The following is a 20,291-nucleotide window of genomic DNA, read 5'->3' as shown; positions in this document are numbered from 1 at the left end:
CTCAAATAATTATGTTGCTGTGTAATTTTTTTTTATTTATTTATTTTTTTATTTTTTTACGTTGCGGCCTATTGTGCCGGTAGGCTTCTTCCCGGTGGGGCCTGATGGTCGGCCCAAGTCTTATTCGCGGTGGGGCCTGATGGTCGGCCCAGCCCGTTATGGCGCAGGCGAATGTTTATAGAGGCGCCATCTTGTATTGGCTCATGCTGCCCCCCCGGAACTCGTTCTTGATTCGCTTGGACGGCTTCCTCTAGAGTCCGGGTTGATGGGTGGTCTTCAGGACAGCATGTGGGTAGTTTTAAGCCACTCGGCGGTGACTGAAAAATCCGAGGTGGTAGCGTGGGGATTCGAACCCGCGTCGTCCATCACGCGGTGCCCAGCACGCTACCAGTTCGGCCACCGCCTACCAACAGGTGTTTGCCAACTCAATAGCTGCCTAATTTGATTGCATATCCTTAGCAATCAAAAAAGCGCAAAATCTGACCATGAATATGAGTAAATAAGGGTTTTGTAGTACATTTTATACCAGGGGGAGTGAATCAGATGACATGCCGCAGTCATGACGTCATCGATGACGTTTCAGTGAGCTATCTTATAGTATAAAATCCTTGAATATTTACCCCATGTTTTATACCGTCTGTTGATCATCTCTGCACTGAACATCCATGAAACAGGTTGTCCACGTGATAAGGATAAGTGATAAGCATCGGGCTATTCTTCACTGGCCTCTCATCGATTCGGCTAGTCAATCAGTCAGCTACTTACTTTGTGAAATGGGGGCTCTCGTGGTCCCGTGGTAGTCACTCTGCCTTGCGCTTCGGCGGAGTGCTCAGACGTGGGTTCGAGACATATCAGTTACCAGGGGGTGGAAAGGTGGGCTCTTTCTGACACCCTCAGCCCCGTTGTTGGGCCTCCTCCTTGAAAGAATTGGGTAACTCTCTACCAGCCGTCTGGGGGGTTGCGCGGCATGCACCGCCTTCCTCCATTGGGGCATATCCCCAACGAAATACCCCCCCCAAAAAAACTTTGTGAACTAATCAGCTGTCTGGTTATATCTCTTTCTATATCTGCCTGTCTATCTATCTCCCTATCTACCAAGGCAACATGTGAAGCGATTTGATTAACATATATTTACATACGTTTCGAGATGCGTAGCGATTATGTTACTTGCCTTCAATTCGATAGGATGTGATGCGCACTTGTCAGAGTGAATGCCATGATATGATGACTGGCGTGTAAGGGACCAACAAGTATTACAAAGGAAATGCCGTTTCGGAAAGTGTAGAAAATCTTATCACCACTTTTTACCCAAGTGATATGGAAATTACATCGTCTACTCGTTTTCCAACATAAAATGCTTAACATAGTTCTTTCCATGAGTCGGTTGTTTATAACTATACATTGGTGGTCACGTTTGTCGCTGCGAGTCACGCAAGAGGTCGGGTGTCAGCACCTGTTGTAAGCACCGTTGGAGGGGGCACGTGTACTCCACAGCTTCCCTCCAGCTCAAATGTCTATCGTCTTCTTTCTTTCTTTCTCTTTCTTTCTCTTTTCCATCCTTCCATTCTCCTACTCCTCTTTCTTTTTTCTTTCTTGTTCTTGGTTTTGTTCTTGTCCTTCATTTATTGTTATTATTATTATTATTACTATTATTCTTATAATTGTAAGGACATTTTCGACAAGTTGAGTGAAGGAGGAGGGATGAAACACGGGTGTGTTTGAGATGAGATTATTTAATTAGGTGTTACATTAATCCATTACGTAATCTTAATCTTTATTAATCAATGAACTTTTGTCTATAATGTGATAGTTTTTTTTAAATACTTCCGTGTCGTTTGATTTGTTTTTTATGCTAGATTACCAATTTTATTTTGTTACAATGGAATGGTCAGGTCAGACCAGTGCCAACTTCTATCGTGTTGCCAAAGCTTAACACGTAAACAGTGAGAGTGGGTAGCCAGGTTGTTGGTTTGTTGTTCCATGCAAAGGAGAACACTCTTGTTCGGTAATCGAGTTAGTGTGTACGGCTTGCTCGTCAAAAAGTCCTCGGAATCAGCAGTTTGCAAGGTGAACTATTCCCCTGAGGTAAAAATAACCTTCACCTACTACGGCGTCAGGTTTACCGAGGTAGCAGTCATTGATTTTCAGGACCCGAACAAAATTGGTTAATATAGAAGAGTAGCCTTCATGTTGCGGCCTACGGCCTTTGTGTACCGAGGGTGTTCGAGGCTCGGGCCCGGCAGCGATCATCAACAGACTCAGCAAACTCGCGTGGCGGGGAAGGGCGCGCTTCGAGCCTGCCGTTTATGGCTGCGGCTGGGGTCACGCGAGGCAGCCTCTTGGCGACTGTGGCTTCCAGGAGCAGGAAATATGTACATGAGAGAAGCCCCAGAAAGTCAGTATAAAACCCAAGGAGAAGACGAGCAGGGACGCTAGTCTGTCTGTGCAGTGCCCAGTGAATCCGGCCTATTACTTTGGTTGGTTGCACCCAGGCACCTTCCAGTCCAGCAGGCCTTCTGGTTTATGGATTTGGATCGACGTCTCGCCACCTCTGACTGCCTGCAGTGCTGGTGAGTGGCGGTCTCTAGGCTTTGTCTCGTTTCCATATGAATCACTAACAAAATCCATCTGGTGAAGAACTCCTATTTGAAGAACTTGTGAACGCACGCACACACCGAGCCTATGGGTTGGTGCAGTGGTGGTGCGTTGTGTCTCTCTCTCTCTCTCTCTCTCTCTCTCTCTATATATATATATATATATATATATATATATATATATATATATATATATATATATATATATATATATATATATATATATATATATATATATATATATATATATATATATATATATATATATATATATATATATATATATATATATATATATATATAAGGTGCCGCGCGGCTTCTACTGCGGCGATGCATCGTGTTCATTGGCGGTGATAGCCAATGAAATTTATCTCTGTTTAACTTCCTCCTCGGAAATATTGTATCCTTGCAACTAGCCTCTTCAAAATGTTGATTTTTTTTTTCTGTTATCATACGTATGTATGATAATGGGCGTTATTTTTATGGTGAGTTGAGGCGTTTTAGAATGTCATGTGTTACGAGAGTACAAGGGGATAACATGCGAGTGTTGACACACGCACACGCACACACACACACACACACACACACACACACACACACGTGATAGAGTATTTAAGATAATTCTGAGACAATAGAAATTGGAGGAGAGAATGAGGAAGGTGAGAAAGAGGAAGTTGTGATAGAGGGAAACATGGAGGAGGGGAAGTGAAGGGAGAGGCATGAAGGGAGGTGGGATGGAGGGAAAGGGAGGCATTTCGGGGAGGAGAAGATGAGGAGGGACAAGGGAAAGGGAAACCATGAACGGAGGAGAGTGGAAGGGAAGGATGAAGAGATGGGGGAGTGGAGGGAGAGGGAGGCATGAGGGAGGGACAGGAGAATAGGAGGAGGGACAAGTGAAGAGGGATCATCGCATTGGGGGGCAGAGTGGGGAGGGACAAGGGAAGAAGGGGAGGTGAAGAAAGAGGGGGAGAAGGGAGAGGGAGGGACAAAAGAGAATGAGGAGGGACAAGGGAATGGGGAAGCATCGGTGGTGGGTAGAGGGGGAGGGACAAGGGGAGAGGAAGCATGTAGAGAGGGGGGGGGGGAGCAGGGAAGAGAGGTCAGCACGGGGCTTCACGCTAACGAGATTCTCGAAAGCGTCACAGACAACAAAGCTTTGGGTTGATCCGATGAAGGTGTGACTTGGTTGTGTGTGCCTTTGTGCATTATTTGAGCTGCTTCCCGGACCTTGAGAACCCAAAACGGACACATTACGGCAACAGAACACCTCGGGCAGCCCTCGCCAATCCCCGGACACTGGACACTCGACACATGCAATACGGAGTCACGGTGATGCTTCTCTCTGGCATTTTGTTTGGCCACTCCTTACAACAGTCTTTGACGTCGCCGCGTTTTATGAAGTCTCTCGGCAGTTCTACTTCATGTGCCACTCCGATTTTTCATTCTCGATTTTCTTCTTTTCTCTTTTTCAAATTTACATGACACATTCATTTCCTCCGTATTTGAATAAATTAGCAATGAAATAAACAAATATATACATAGTTGAATGAGGTATCTAATATATGACTTCTACTTGTTAATGAACTTTACATGCTGCGAACACTAGAATACTCGTTGACGCGAATTCTCACGCTACGAAGCCGAAGAGGGTCGCTTTATCGTCATGGGAGGCTCAGAGTTTTGCGTAAATTTTTACTTTGTGATTTTTTTCCCCTCGAAATACTTAAATATTCAAAATATGGTCAGCGGAGCAAATGTTTACTTATAGCTATGGTAAAGGATTTTGTGCTCATACTATTCACTTTCTTTGGGTCATGTGCCATCTTTGAGGAAGACTTTGGAGCGACCATTGCTTGGGTGGAGAGCCCAGGGGCGGGAGGGGTAAGACGCGGGGTATACTACGAATACCACAATGGATTCCCCCTCACCTATTTTGATTCACTTCAACAATTCAAAATATTAATAGTTAAAACAATACATACACAAGTTATAACGTTAACAATAGGCCTATGAGGAAGGGGAACCTGTGGGGTAGACCAGGTAACAATAAATGTGGAAGTCTGGGACGCCTATTCTAATGTATCCTTAACCCCTTCCACAGATAACCTGCCCGCAACCGGAATAATGAGTAAAAAGGAGAAAGAAGCGGTAAAGAAGAAGGAGGTGAAGATGCAGACAAGCATGAGCTTCGACGAGAAACATGATCTAGACATGGAGGAGGTGAGTCTGGGCGTGAGGAGTGAGGCGGCAGAGGGGCAGTGACAGCTTAGTCAACGGTTGCCATAAACATATTTTTCTTTTAATATGTAGTGCTATGTACTTTGTGAATACATATACACGTTATCCAGCACTTATTGAACACAAAATATAAGATAAAATCAACTTCTGTCTCATGCTTACAAATTAAAGAGCTTTGCATTCGGGAGCGTAAACCAAGATCACTACACTCATTATGCATATTTTCTTACACACACACACACACACACACACACACACACACACACACACACACACACACACACACACACACACCAAATAAAGAATATTCGCCTAAGTTACAATGAGAGTAAAACAGGAAATATTCATGGTTATCGTAGTTGTAGGTGACGCTGCTAGATTGGAATACAAGAGAATTTATACCTTATATTGATAATACGCTGAAATATCTTACTCATTTGCTATCTATAACTATCTATCAATCTATCTATTTATCTCTTTCAGGGTAATCGCTCATCGGTTCAGATGCCTGACCTGCCCAAGCCCCTCACACTGGAAGAGAAGAAATATCTCTTAGCGGTGGAGAGGGGCGACATCAACACTACCAGGAAGTGAGTCGAGACAGCCTGTCCTTCCTCTCACCTTATACCGCTAAAACAATAGAGTATCAGCTCACTCGTATTATAAAGGTGTTTGTGGGATCTAAGTAAAGTTTTAAGGCTATTATTTATAATTTACTTACATTAACTTCCTAATTCTTCCTAATTTCTTTTCCTTTCTGGTTGAAGAGAAGTGAAGTACCCATTTCTTTAAGTTTATACTTTTTTTCTGTCTTGGTTTTCATCTCAGTATTCTTTATCACTTCGTTTCCGTCTTTTATCTTTATTGTTCTATGGCATAATATTCTCATTTGTTGCTTTGCCTTCACTTTCCTTCTTCGCCTTCGTTCAACCCGCCTTCCGCGACCCACCAGGATGCTGCAGAAGTCTCACCGTTACCCTGACTACATGAACAAGAACTGTGTGGACCCGCTCGGCCGAGGGGCGCTCCACATGTCCATCTCCAACGAGAACCTGGAGATGGTGGAACTGCTGGTAGTGATGGGCGTCGAGACCCGGGACGCCCTTCTGCATGCCATCGACGCTGAGTTCGTTGAGGCCGTGGAGGTACTGCTGGAGCACGAAGAAGTCGTCCACAAGGAAGGCGACAAATATGTAAGTCCCTATTAGCCTTTCTGTGCACACCGTCCGCTATGCCATGAGACTAAGGGCCATATTCTTAAACATTTCGGCGCCCATGCACACACATTTGACACGATTTTTGTAAGAGTTTGGGCATTTCCAGGGGTATTTTAATGATCCTAACGGTAGTTTGACCCCTTTTCTGTAACAAGAACCTAAAAAACAACAACCAATCAATAGAACTCGACTGATCTCTTTTGGCCTTGGAAATAGTTGACGTGAGAGGCGGCAGCGTCTGAAAATATCGACCTAAGTCCAGCATTCTTAGGCGCCTTCGGCTCTCGCAACAGTTATTTCCAAAGTCCACAAAGGAGATTAGTCGGGTTCTCACGAATACTTTCACATTCATGGTGCAGAAGCCTTGTCAGACTATTATTGGGCTGGTATAACTACCCATTGAAATACTCACAACCTCTATGGAAGCCTTATCAAATGTAGTTGCGTCAGTACCGAAATATTTAAGAATACGGACCTATAGTATAACTTTTCCTTTTTATTTGTGAGTATACGTAAGATTAGTATACGTCGGTAGTCTATTTACTAACACTTCTCACTCTTCTGTTACTTCTCTCTTTACGATTATTCATTGCTGCCACTTATTAGTCTGCCGTTACGGGGGTTGTTTGATTTAACTAACACTTCTCAATCTCTTCTCTCACTTCTCCCCTCACGATTACTCCTCCTTGTAACTTACCAGACTGCCATTACTAACTCTTCCAACTCTTCCGATACTAACAATGTTCTTCACACTTTTCTCCTCTCCTCTCCCTTCTCGTCTCGCCTCCTGCCTATCTCCTCTGCCCGCTCTCTCCCCGCTCCTCGACGCTCCCCGCCGTCAACAGTCGTGGGAGAAGGCTGACCGCAACACCTCGGCCTTCACCCCAGAGATCACCCCGCTCATCCTGGCCGCCCACAAGGACAATTACGAGATCCTGAAGATTCTGCTGGACCGCGGCGCCATGATCCCCATGCCCCACGACATCAGGTGAGGAGGGGTGTGATAGGATCTAATTGGTGACTTGTTATCCTCAACTCTCACGCACTCACTCGTCCATCCAACCATTCATCCACTCATACGTACACGCATATATACATAAATACATACATATATCCTTCACTCTCTCGCCCACCCGTCAGACATCAAGATAGTATAGAAAAAAACTGCACGCATGTGACTTTATAAGAACATAAGAACAGAACACAAGAACGTAAGGAGTCTGCAAGAGGCCGGTTAGCCTTTACAAGGCAGCTCCTGTACTCTCAACCCCACCTTACCTCACTATCCATGACTTTATCTAACCTCATCTTGAATGTATCTATGGTATTGGCACCCACAGCATGGCTGCCAAGCCTGTTCCATTCATCAACTCTGTTGGTGAACCAATTCTTGCCTATGTCTTTGCTAAATTTGAATTTGTCTAACTTAAAACCATTGCTACGTGTCCTACCTGGCTCTTTTATTTCCAAAATCTTATTGACATCCCCTTTATTAAAGCCCTTCATCCATTTATAGACTTCGATCAGGTCTCCTCGCAACCTTCGCCTTTCCAGAGAGTGTAGATTTAAATACTTCAGTTTATCTTCATAAGGCATGTTTCTCACCCCCTGAATCATCTTTATCATCCTCCTCTGTACAGATTCTAACATCTTGATATCCATTCTATAGTAGGGGGACCAGAACTGAACTGCATAATCGAGATGAGGTCTAACTTGTGCTAAGTAAAGTTTTAGGATGACCTCAGCGCTCCTATTGCTTACGCTCCTTGAGATGAAACCAAGTACTCTGTTTGTCCGATTTTTAGCCTGAATGCATTGAGCCCTAGGACGGAGGTCAGCGCTCACTAAGACTTCTAAGTCTCTCTCACACCCAGACCTGCTTAGAGGAGTATCATTTAAGGAGTAATTGTGTGAGGGGTTATTCCTACCTACACTCAGAATGCTACACTTCCCGACACTGAATTCCATCTGCCACTTCCCTGCCCAATCATATAGTCTGTCAAGCTCATCCTGGAGAACGCTAGCGTCCCTGTCTGATTGGATTACTCTACCGATCTTGGTATCATCTGCGAACTTACTGACATCAATACTAATTCCTGTGTCCAAGTCATTGATGTAAATAATAAAAAGCAGCGGACCCAGCACCGACCCCTGTGGGACTCCACTCGTAACACATTGTGGTCTGAGTTGTATTCTTTTCTTGTTGCCATCACTACATTTTTTTCTTTTGTATCCTCCTCTCATTTTTTTTTAGTTTCTCGTTTCTTCTTATTTCTTCCAGTGAGCTTCCTTTTTATTTTCTTTCTTCCTCATCCCCGTTTTTGTTTCCTTCGCCTCACTTTCTCTTAGTTCTGTTTCTCATCTTCGTATTTGTTCCGGTCTGTTTTCTTTCTTTCTCTCTTTTTCTTTATTGTTTTTTTTCCTTCACCTTACTCCAAATCTTCCTCAAACACCATTTATTATCATAGCCTCTTTTTCGCCTGCCATTATCACCTCGCCCTCATCTTCGTGCACACTACCTGCTTCAAATATTATTCACTATTCTCTTTATATCTCATCTTTGTCCCTTGTCGCTCGCTTGCCGTCTTCTCTTTCTCGTTTTCATCCCCATTCTTCTCCCATAAGCATCATCCTCAAAGCCTCCAGTTCTCCTTCCCTATCCATCCACCCTCAACACCGACCCTCCTGACTTTCTCCCTCGTCCCTCCTGCAGGTGTGGGTGTCCAGAGTGCCTGAAGACATCCGCTGAGGACTCCCTTCGTCACTCCCGCTCCCGCATCAACTCCTACCGTGCCCTGGCCTCCCCGTCCCTGATCGCCCTCACCTCCACTGACCCCATCCTCACCGCCTTCCAACTCTCCCTCGAGCTCAAGAATCTGGCTTACACCGAGCATGAGTTCCGCGCCGACTACCAGGTGAGTGAGCGAGTGAGTGAGTGACTAAGTGAGTGAGTGAGTGAGTGAGTGATGGGTTGGAGGGAGGGAGTGCGTGGTGATTGATTGAGTGATTGAGTGAGAAAGTGAGTGAGTGAGTGAGCGAGGGAGAGAGGGAACTAGTGTGGAAGTGAGTGAATAAGTGAGGAAATGGGTGAGTGAGTGAGTGAGGAAGAAGGTAATAGAGGGGAATATGATGAATAACTGAGTGAGTGAGAGAAGGGAAAGTTAATTAGAAGACATAGGAGTAACTGAAAAAAAACCCGACTGATGTGTGTGTGAGAGAGAGAGAGAGAGAGAGAGAGAGAGAGAGAGAGAGAGAGAGAGAGAGAGAGAGAGAGAGAGAGAGAGAGAGAGAGAGAGAGAGAGAGAGAGAGAGAGAGAGAATCCCGCCACCCTCGCCATCATCCATTTTACGCCTCCCACCTTCGCGCCGACAGGAGCTGAGAATGAAGTGTATGAAGTTCGCGGAGGAGCTCCTCAGCCACGCCCGCTCCTCCACCGAGCTGGCCGTCATGCTCAACCACGACCCGGAGAGCGTGTTGCCCTACGAGGACGGCGAGCACATGAGCCTCAAGCGTCTGGAGCTGGCCATCGACTGCAAGCAAAAGAGGGTACGCACCTGGAGTGATTGGTTCAAATACTCTACCTACTACTTCATTTGTTTTTACAGTAAAGAAGACGGAATCGAGGAAGTAGTTTGATCAGTATGCTTTACCTACTTAGTGTTTCCTCTCTTTAGTTTTAATATTAGACACAATCAAGTAACCACAAAAAATCCTAACCCTCTGAAAATGAAGTAGAAATTAATATTTGCTTATAGAAAGAGTTTAAGTCGTCGCAAGGAGAAAATAGGAGGTTTCATTGTAAAGTTCTCAGATCATACGATACGACTTTGTGCTATATAAGCCTCCAGTATCACTAACTTAACATCTCCAGCCTCCTCTGTCCCTGTTATTATTTTCTTGTTTTTGTCATTGTTCTCTGTCTGCTCGTATTTGTAACCCGCCTCCTCTTCTCCCTCTCCCTGCAGTTCGTGGCCCACCCCAACATCCAGCAGCTCCTGGCGGCGCTCTGGTACGAGGGCGTCCCCGGGTTCAGGAGGAAGTCCATCACGGAGAAGTGCCTGACCATCTTCAAGGTCCGTGTGTGGTTGATAGATAGATAGGTAGATAGATAGATGGACAGATGGATAAAAAGTAGTAACACTAGCAACACCTTGAGCAAACACTGACCCTGCGTATTGTGTGTTGCAAAAAGTCGTGACAAATAAAAAGGTAGATAGATAGATAGGTAGATGGATGGACATATATATAGATAAATAGATAGATAGATAAGTAGGTAGAAGTACAGACAGATAGATAGATAAATATAGATAAATAGATAGATAGATAGATGGATAGATAAAAAGAGATAGACAGATAGGGAGAAGAACACACCAACAACACCTTGAGCAAACACTGATCCCCCTGCGCGTGTTGCTTGTGTTGCAGGTGGTCGTCCTCTTCCCTTTCTACTGCATGTGGTATATGATCCTGCCGGACAGCGCCACGGGTCGCCTCATGCGCACCCCTTTCATGAAGTTCCTCACCCACTCTGCCTCCTACTTGTTCTTCCTGCGTGAGTGACTGTTTGAAAGATTCTTCTGTAAATGGTGGGGAGGGGAAAGGGGAGGGGGGGGGAAGTGTAGGGGGGGAGGGGGGGAGGGTGTTGCTGGAGGAGTTGTAGTTTTATTCTTTATCATATGTTTTGCTTTCTCCTCTTTGTCTTGTTTTTGCTCTTCGATTTGTTCTTGTTTCTTCTTTTTCTTCTTCTTCTTCTTCTTCTTCTTCCCTCCACTACTACTACTACTACTTCTACTACTACTACTAGTGTGCTACTACTACTTATACTACTACAACTACTACTACTACTACTACTACTACTAGTTCTGCTGCTACTACTACTATTACTACTACTTATAAGAATAATAATGATCCACGTTTATCGATTTTCATCATAATAGTTCCTCTTGGGTCCACTACCAACATTACCATAACAACTTGCAGTATATCTGTCAACATCAACTTCAACCCTTCCTTTCCTAATACTTACGTTCCCCTTTTCTTCCCTCACGTCGCCAGTCATGCTGATCCTGGTGTCAGTACGGTTTGAGAATCTGGTCATCTGGCTTTTCGGGACGGATGCGATGCGACGGACCTTAGCGGAAGCGATGCGACGTCAGCGCGGGAACCTTCCTACACTGATCGAGACTGTCGTGGGCGTCTGGGTCTTGGGTAAGCAACGGGGGGACGAAGGTTGGGCGTTTGGGTGTTCGGTAAGCAGCAGGGGGCGAGGGTGGTGATGAGGGCATTGGTATGGGGTAATGGGGGTCGCGAAGGGGTATTAGATTTTGTGAATGGATAGTGGATATTGTTTGTTTGTGTGTGTGTGTGTGTGTGTGTGTGTATGAATGTGTTAACTTCACCTCCCACCCTATGTTTGTAGGATTCCTTTGGGAAGAGATTAAGGAGATTCGATCGGAGGGCTTCAGAAAGTACATCAGAAACATGTGGAACCTGCTGGACATCATGCGGGACTCCCTCTACGCGTTGACCATGATCCTGCGCGTCATCGCTTACATCCAGCAGACTGGGGAGATCGCCCGCGTCCCCTCCGTGAGTACAACCAAGGCTTCTAGAATGGTATAACCTTGCCAAAATCACACTTGATCGCCATTTACTCACACGGCCCGCTCATCAAGAGTCCTAATTATAGTTCTTCACCCACACACTCATCCTTACCTCCCCTACCTATGTATTTTCCTTAAACAATCCGTAATTTACCTGTTCCCTCTCTACAATGTACGTAGAAGGCCATGGGTAGTATAATTATGTCATAAATCTATGGGAGAGAATAATAAGTAAACTGAACAGACATACATGAATATACATAACTCAGGCAAGGGCGAATGGGATTCCAGCAACGGAGATGTTTTTTTCTCCCTTCCAACAGACCGCCTTCATCCCGCGCGAGGAGTGGGACACCTTCGATCCTCAGCTCATCTCAGAGGGTCTCTTCGCCGCTGCCAACATCCTCTCCGCCCTCAAGCTGGTGCACATCTTCAGCATCAACCCCTACCTCGGACCTCTCCAGATCTCCCTCGGACGCATGGTCATCGATATCGTCAAGTTCTTCTTCATCTACACCCTCGTGCTCTTCGCCTTCGCTTGCGGTTAGTGTTGTGCCCTTCATCGCGTTCCTAGTGTTCTTGTGGGTGTTCTTTGGGTCCTTCTTCTTCCTTTCTCCCTCATTATGTCGCTGAGTGTGAAAGTGGTTAGTGTTTTGCCGTTAATCATTGTTAGTGTGTTCATATGGGTGTTCTATAATAGTCTCTTTCGTCTTCCTTCGAGTGTTTATATGGGTGTTTTTCGGCTCTATCTTCCTTTTTGCTTCCCTTCCTCGTTTATCGCTGAGTGTGCGTGAGGATGGGAGGAGCGCAGAACTTACATAATTGTCGTGTTTTTTCGAGTCATTCCTAGCCAGACTGTTCATGTGTTTGTGTTCTGTAACTGTCTCGGCCTTTTCTCCTTTCTTGCCTGTGTATGTGTGTGCTTTATTCGTCTGTTTCATTCATTATTCTCCCTCTTCGTGCCTCCGTCAACCAATTAACACTCGTGGGTGTCCTCCGCGACGCAGGTCTGACGCAGCTGCTGTGGTACTACAACGACCTGGAGAGGGAGAAGTGCTATTCTCTTCCTGGCGGCCTCCCAGACTGGACCAAGCAAGGCGACGCCTGCATGCGGTGGAGACGATTCTACAAGTAAGTTCCGACGAGGCAAAGCTCATATGTTACCCTCTGAAGGGATTGAATGACGAAATGAAGAAATCTATCAATATAAACATCCAACCTCATTAGAAAGAGAAGCAAAGTTATCTGAAGTAACCAATTCGACCACAAATTGCTCCATTTCCTACTTTAGTACCTACCTGAACATGTCACCCTTATAGGTATGATCCACACCTTCCTCCGTCCTTCTCTTTTATCTTACCGCGAAGCTCGATCAAGGTCTCAGAGTCCATATACTTTATACCTTCAATACCTTTCTTTGTTCCTCTCTTCTTTTATAGTTACACACGGCATCTCTCTCTCTCTCTCTCTCTCTCTCTCTCTCTCTCTCTCTCTCTCTCTCTCTCTCTCTCTCTCTCTCTCTCTCTCTCTCTCTCTCTCTCTCTCTCTCTCTCTCTCTCTCTCTCTCTCTCTCTCTCTCTCTCTCTCTCTCTCTCTCTCTCTCTATCTCTCTCTCTCTCTCTCTCTCTCTCTCTCTCCCCCCCCCCCCCCCCCTAACATCCCAAATCTACTTTCATATCTACACCTATTCATGCAATTTGATATTTCGTTTTTGTACACTTATGCCTCCCAACACCTTTGTCATTCTCTTTCTTTTCTCATACAGCTTGATCAAAGCCTCTCATGCAGTCCTTATTTCTTCATTTGTTTATACCTTTATGTCTTACCATTCAATACACTCCCATACTCCTTCATCTTCCTCTTTCTCTCCTCGTGCAGCTTGTTCGAGGCCTCCCAGTCACTCTTCTGGGCTGGCTTCGGCATGGTGGGCCTGGATGACTTCGAACTGACTGGCATCCGCGAGTACACGAGGTTCTGGTCCATGCTAATGTTCGGCGCCTACTCGGTGATCAACATTATCGTCCTTCTGAACCTCCTGATCGCTATGATGTCCAGCTCCTACTCCTTCATTGTGGTGAGTGCGATGGCGGCGGGAGGAGGCCGGGAGGAGGAGATGGAAGTATAAAACTGATGATAAAACGGAAGTTGAAGGGGAGCAGGAGGAGAAGGAGGAGGAGGAGGAGGAGGAGGAGGAGGAGTGGGAGATGGACATTAGAAAATAATAAGAGCAGAGATGGAAGTATAAAGCGGAGGGTTGAGATTTGAAGAGGGATGAGAGACGATGAATGAGGAAGGGGTACAAAGAGAGGAGGAGGAGGAAGGAAAGAAAGAGAAGGAGAGGAGATGGGAATATAGAAAAAGAGAAGGGGGAAAGAAGGAAAGAGAAGGTAAATGGGAATAGAAACAAGGAGAGTGGGGAAGTGGAGTAGTTAACGAAAGTGGTTAAGTAGCATAAGACTTATATAGAAGCTCACAGTAAAGAAGAGAAACAAAGATAGGGGAAGACAAGAAGGATCCAGACGAAATTCAAATGAGAGAAAGAAGGATAAAAAGAAAGAAAGAAAAGAAAAGAGAAAGGAATTAATAACTATCACTTCATGGATACTACTGCTACTACACTACGAAATTCAAATGAGAGAAAGAAGGATAAAAAGAAAGAGAGAAAACAAAAGAGAAAGGAATTAATAACTATCACTCCATACCCCCTCTACACACCCCTTTCTCCCCCCACAGGAACACGCCGACACTGAGTGGAAGTTTGCCCGCACGAAGCTATGGATGTCCTACTTCGAGGAGGGCAACACGCTGCCGCCGCCCTTCAACATGTTCCCCAACGTCAAGAGCTTCATGAGGCTGTTCGGCAAGAAGAGCAAGAAACACGAGCTGGTCAGGAGGATGTCTTCGAGGGTGGGTGTCTGAGTGCTGTACGAGTCTTACATTGTAGTTTTTCTTGTTGTTCTTGCTCTTCGTGTTCTTCGTGTTCTTCTTGTTCTTACCAGTTTTGTTCCTGTTCTCGTTCTTCTTGTTCTTGTTCTTTCTTGTTCTTGTTCATGTTCTTCTTCTTCTTCTACTACTACTACTACTACTACTACTACCACTACTACTACTACTACTACTACTGCTACTGCTACTAATACTACGGCAAGCAAAAATGTATAATCATGGCCAGCAATAGACTAGTCAGAACACACGAAAAAAAAAAAACTATATAGTGAAGAATCTTTTTGAACATCACTAAGACGATCAGCACTTTTTTTTTTACAACGAAGGAGACAGCTCAAGGGCACACAAAAAAAGGAAACAATAATAAAAAAAAAAAGCCCGCTACTCGCTGACCTAATCGATGTCCTATGCGACGGAACTCTAACCCTTGCCCATTCGTCCACGCCCTTCCCCAACAGACCCAGAACCGCCGCAGGAAGGCCCGGGACTACCGCTACCTGTCCGTCATGCGAGCCCTCATTTGGCGCTACGTGTGTGCCCTGCAGCGCCGCAATGAGGAGAGGCCCGTTAACGAGGACGACATCAGCGAGGTCAAGGGTGACATCTCCTCCCTCAGGTTCGAGCTTATTGATCTCTTCGGACAGAACGGAATGGACGTGTCTATGTGCGCCAAGAAGAGCCGAGGTAAGCTAGACGTAACACTATATTGGTGATGATAATGATGATGATGATGACAGTACTGGTCCAAGTTTTACTCATTTACGTCTTTTTTTTTCACTTCCCCTTCCTCCTCTTCGTCTTCCTCGCCTTCCTTCATCCGTCCTCATCATCTTTCCTCTCCTCCTTCTGTTTTTTTGTTCCTCTTGTCCTCGTTGTCGTTCTTCTCCTCTTTCACCTCCTCGTCCTTCCTCACCTCTCCTTCCTTCTCCTCGTCCTCCTCCCCTTCCTTCATCACTTCCCCTTCCTCCTCTTCGTCTTCCTCGCCTTCCTTCATCCGTCCTCATCATCTTTCCTCTCCTCCTTCTTGTCTTTTTTGTTCTTCTTGTCCTCGTCGTCGTCCTTCCTCACCTCTCCATCCTTCTCGTCCTCCTCCCTTTCCTCCATCCGCCCCTTCCCTCTTTCTCTTCATCCTTATCTAACTTGTTCTTCTTGTCCTCCTCATCGTCGCCCTTGTCTTTCACCTCTTCGTCCTTTACTTTCCCTTTCTCCTTCTCCTCGCCCTCCTCCCCTTTCTTCACCCGTCCCTTTCTTGTCTTCTTCCCTCTTCTTCTTCCCCGTTCTCCTCTTTCGCCTCCTTGACCCTCTTTACTTCCTCTCCCTTGTTATCTTTATCCTTGTCTTCCTCATCTTCGTTCCTGTCCTTCTCCTCTTTCATCTCCTCTTCCTTCTTTATCTTCCCTTTCTTCTCCTCCTCCTCCTCCTCGCCTCCCCTTCCTTCCTCCATTCCAACAGCCGCCCTGGGTCGCAAGATGAGGGTGTGGGAGAGGCGCCTGATGCGGGACTTCCACGTGTCTCCTGCCATGGGTAACGAGGACAGCATCACCGAAGAAGACGCCCCAGTGCCTCAGGAGGAATCTGCCGGGGACAAGTTCCGTCGTATGGCCCGCCTGGCAATGTCTCTTGCCGATGAGAAGAGATCCAACGGGGGCATGTAAGTGTGTGTGTGTGTGTGTGTGTGTGTGTGTGTGTGGTGGTGGTGGTGGGGGGGAGGCGGCGGTTAATCTTATACCTTCCACCCTTCTTACGAACATGCTAGATATAAGACCGTATTCTTAAACATATATAGGCTCCTCAGTACATCAGTTGGAAAAGTTTTTCGTCGAAGTTTCTTGGATTTTAATGGATTGGTTTGTGATACTGGTGATAGTTTTAGCCGACTTCTGCGCCTTGAGCGAGAAAAGCACCAAAGAAAAGCCGGTTAATCTTCTGTGTGGTCTTGGTATCAGTCGTAATGGAAGCCCGATATGATTAAGAATATGGACCATAGCCACTTAAGTTTGCCTGTTGTACTTCTGTATAGTTATCTTTCATCAACCATAATCATGCTAGCTTTTTGTATTTAATAAGCCGAAATACTCGATCTCAACTTAGCTTTCTATGCCTTTCAATTTTTAACTTTGTCTTACATAAATATTTTCGTTTGTTTTCATCCATATCGCTGATAACATGACCCGACCTGTGAACTGAATTATATTTACACCCTCATTTGACCTGCCCTGAAGATAACCTGTAATCTGTGTCAGCTGTTTAGGCACAGTTTCATATCAAGCTCTTTATGGCCTAACCCGACCAGTAGATTTAGTTATTTACACTCATTTGACTTGTCTAGAGGATGACCTGTGTTCTGTGTCGGGTGTTTAGGTTTAGGTTTAAGTACAGTTTCATATCGCATTCATAATAACCAAACCCGACATTCCTATTTGACCTGCCTTGAAGATAAGATGATCTGTAACCTGTGTTTGGTGTTTAGGTCACAGATCGGATTCGGCGACGACAAGGGACGCGAGAGCCTCAAGGTGGCCATGGAGAAGGCGCGACGCAGAATGGAGGAGGGAACACCCGACGGCTCCCCCGGCTCCTCCCGGGGATGCTCGCCCTTCCCCGACCTCTACACCGGCCCCCACCTGCTGGACGCCATCAAGAACCTCGATCTCAGCCCCAATCACTCCCCCGCCGAGAGCCCGATGCCCCCCCACGGCTGGGACCCCAAGACTGCCAAGGCCGCCAAGGAAAGCAAGGCCAAGGATGGTACGTGTGTGTGTGTGTGTGTGTGTGTGTGTGTATTTGACCCGCTTCACACGAGCGGTTTCATTCCCGTGCGGTAGCATGGCCGCGCGGGTGGGTGTCTTGAGGTATGTCTTCATAGGAGCGTTTTTTTCCCGCGCGGTTCGTCTGCAGCAGTGCACAGAATATTTGTCAGTTTGTCAGTGTTGGCTCAAGATGGAGGACGAAAAGAAGAGAGTGATCTATGTGTATATAATGAACAGGATGTTAAAATAGAAGAGACTCCGTAAATGGTAGACCCACCCAATAAACAGCTCTAGGCTCCTTCAAGGAGCATTCTACATATTATATTCTGACCTGAAAGCCGACTGAGCAAAGTTTTTTCATTATGTTCGCATGTCATATCCGGACGACAAAGAGAGAATACCTGGATTGGATGAGAAAACATCTAAGGAAGGAACATACATAGCAAGTCCTGCAGAGAACGAGATAGAGAGATGTGTGGCGTGTAAGGTCATATCCTACATTAATTTTGAAGAACTTGTGAGCAAAATGAACCTCTGCCACAGGTTAACCATGACTGCCACTCGAGGAAAATCTTTCCGTCTGAAGGGCTCCATAGACTTTTAGAGTATTCTAAACCGCCTGGCGCCGCGCGGGTTGGCAGTGCACACAGCCGGTAAATCATTGCCACGCGGGAATTAAGCCGCGCGGCCGGCGTGTGAAGGGACTCATTGAACTTCATCGATTTCTAAACCGCGCGGGAAAACCACGCGGGAAAAAATCACTCGTGTGAAGCGGGCCTTTACCTATTGGTATTTACCTATTTATAGTGTGTGTGTGTGTGTGTGTGTGTGTGTGTGTGTGTGTGTGTGTGTGTGTGTGTGTGTGTGTGTGTGTGTGTGTGTGTGTGTGTGTGTGTGTGTGTGTGTGTGTGTGTGTGTGTGTGTTTGCTGATATATAAGTTACATCATAAAGCCCTTTCATATTGCCTCAGTTTAGTTTGGTTGAATGCGTATTACTGAGCCTGGGCACGTAGGTAAGACTTCTAAGACGAGTTGTGGTTGTGCTGCAGGCCAAGCCAAGGACCCCAACATGCTGACGGTGCCTGGACGCCGCTCTTCCACCACTCTCAAGCGGGAGGGTGAGGACGATGGCACCAATGTTAGTTTGGATGTCCCCGTCAACCTGTTCTCCAAGGAGTCCATCAAGAAACTAACATCCAAGAAGCCGGGAGACGAAGGTAAGTCGGAGAAGAAACCATTCGCCACTGTTACGACGGAGACCGAAACCAAGAAAACTGCGACACCTGCAGCCCCGAAGGTAGTTAAGGATGACGCGAAAGTGCAGAAGAAAGAGCCGCCACCGATCGACAGGAGCCTCAAGACGGAGCAGAAGCCCGTGCCCCGACCCACGGTCCCCGTCCAGCAAACGACGGTCCCCGCCCAGCAAATGGAAGGAGGCATTCTGAAACCCAGTCAAATCAAGTCCAGCGGCTTCATGCCTATTAACAAACAAGAAAAACCTCAGGACAAGCCGCTCCCAGCCCCATTAAAGAGCACCCTGGCCACCAATGGTTTCAACATCAATCAGACGCCTCCCCCCGTCGCCCCAGTTCCCCAAAGGCGAGCTCAGGAACCTGAACGCCGCCAGGCTCCAGGTCGCCTCCAGCAAGTGAAGCAGCAGGAGCAAATACCACAGCAGACATTCAAGGGAACAGCTGATTTGGAAAACATGGACTTCGTGAGGCGACCAACTCGTCCCGCCCAGGACAACAACGCCCCAAAGGCGCCTCCAGCCATCACCGTCATTCCTTCCACCCCTAAGCCCACAGACGTGCCTATCCCCTCTTCCCCGACTCACGACATCATCGTCCAGAAGGCCAGCGTTCACAAGCCCCTTGCCAAGCCTACGGAGCCTAAGGACAAGCTAGAGGAATCGATGGGAAAAACTGCTGAACAGAAGCCAACGGTACCCAAGGACACTCCTGTAGAGGCAAAGGAAAAGTCTGCAGAACCCAAGAAGCTTGCTGATAAACCTGTGGAACCCAAAAAACCTGCCGAACATAAGGACAAAATGCCAGCTCCCAAGACTCCCGCAGACAAGCCGAAGGAACAGAAGCCCTCCACTCCTCCGGCTGCCACATTCCAGAGTAACACCTCCAACAAGGCCGATGAGCCCCTTATTGGCACAGAGCAAAAGAAGGGCGGATGGCTGTAGGCGGACATTATAGGAAATTATACTTTATGTAGTAGTTTAGAAACGCATATGTTTTGTCAAAGAGGGACTCATATTATGTCTAATGATGACCAAAGGGACGGATGGGGGGACTGAAAAATCAGCGTAATAAACAGACGCCCGGAGGAGGACTGAAGGGGCCTCGGGAACACCCCGAGATGGATTTAGGGTTTTCCTCATATGACTAATAAAAGCCAAATAAAAACAAAACTCACATATTAGTTTTAGACATGCGAATAGATATTACATATAAATATTATTTATATCAAGACAAAACACATTCATGCATATTTAGATTTCATCTAAGTAAGGTTTTACAGTTAAATTCAATCCTCGCGGAAATAATATTCTGGTAATTTTCTCTCGGGAGAAACTCGTTAATCCCAACATACAGACGCCCCAGCACTTGATACATCACCATCACCACCACCACCACCATGAGGCAAACATCCCCATGCTCATCGCACCACATAACGTTCGCCAAGATGCAGCACTTGGGGCGGTGCAGCCAGCATACTTAGGTGACCTGCAGGGGCCAGCAAGTATTTCACCGAAACCTGAGGAGCAGCTGATTGTGCTCCCTCCCTTCCTCCCCCCCGCCCCTCAAGAGAAGCCCGGCGGGGGGAAGGGGAGGGGGCGACCTGGTGATGTGGAGGCTTCGGTGGCAACGTCGCTGACCCTGACAACTTAGAAAGCCTGAACACCTTTCTTTGTCATCACCACCTGTCAGTGC

General features: G+C 46.4%; 1 protein-coding gene across 1 annotated transcript in view; it reads left to right on the top strand.

Annotated features, from left to right (window-relative positions):
* The first annotated feature begins 2,403 nt into the window (after positions 1-2,403).
* Positions 2,404-20,291, top strand: part of LOC127007529 (transient-receptor-potential-like protein) — an 18,375-nt gene continuing 487 nt past the window's right edge. The window contains exons 1-19 of the mRNA XM_050878675.1: positions 2,404-2,570; positions 4,696-4,814; positions 5,316-5,422; positions 5,785-6,025; positions 6,895-7,037; positions 8,763-8,964; positions 9,423-9,596; positions 10,016-10,123; positions 10,476-10,602; positions 11,106-11,258; positions 11,470-11,639; positions 11,977-12,196; positions 12,661-12,784; positions 13,532-13,727; positions 14,387-14,560; positions 15,055-15,280; positions 16,049-16,247; positions 17,067-17,344; positions 18,396-20,291. The exon at positions 18,396-20,291 is cut by the window's right edge and continues 487 nt beyond it. Of these exons, the coding sequence (XP_050734632.1) occupies positions 4,719-4,814; positions 5,316-5,422; positions 5,785-6,025; positions 6,895-7,037; positions 8,763-8,964; positions 9,423-9,596; positions 10,016-10,123; positions 10,476-10,602; positions 11,106-11,258; positions 11,470-11,639; positions 11,977-12,196; positions 12,661-12,784; positions 13,532-13,727; positions 14,387-14,560; positions 15,055-15,280; positions 16,049-16,247; positions 17,067-17,344; positions 18,396-19,540 (4,083 nt within the window). The 5' untranslated portion in view covers positions 2,404-2,570; positions 4,696-4,718 and the 3' untranslated portion in view covers positions 19,541-20,291. The remainder of the gene's footprint in view (positions 2,571-4,695; positions 4,815-5,315; positions 5,423-5,784; positions 6,026-6,894; positions 7,038-8,762; positions 8,965-9,422; positions 9,597-10,015; positions 10,124-10,475; positions 10,603-11,105; positions 11,259-11,469; positions 11,640-11,976; positions 12,197-12,660; positions 12,785-13,531; positions 13,728-14,386; positions 14,561-15,054; positions 15,281-16,048; positions 16,248-17,066; positions 17,345-18,395) is intronic.

The sequence above is a fragment of the Eriocheir sinensis genome, chromosome 35 (genome assembly GCF_024679095.1).
Source record: "Eriocheir sinensis breed Jianghai 21 chromosome 35, ASM2467909v1, whole genome shotgun sequence".
NCBI classification, from domain to species: Eukaryota; Metazoa; Arthropoda; class Malacostraca; order Decapoda; family Varunidae; genus Eriocheir; species Eriocheir sinensis.
The sequence above is the reverse complement of the archived record's forward strand: the minus strand, read 5'-3'. Positions and strand labels throughout refer to the sequence as shown.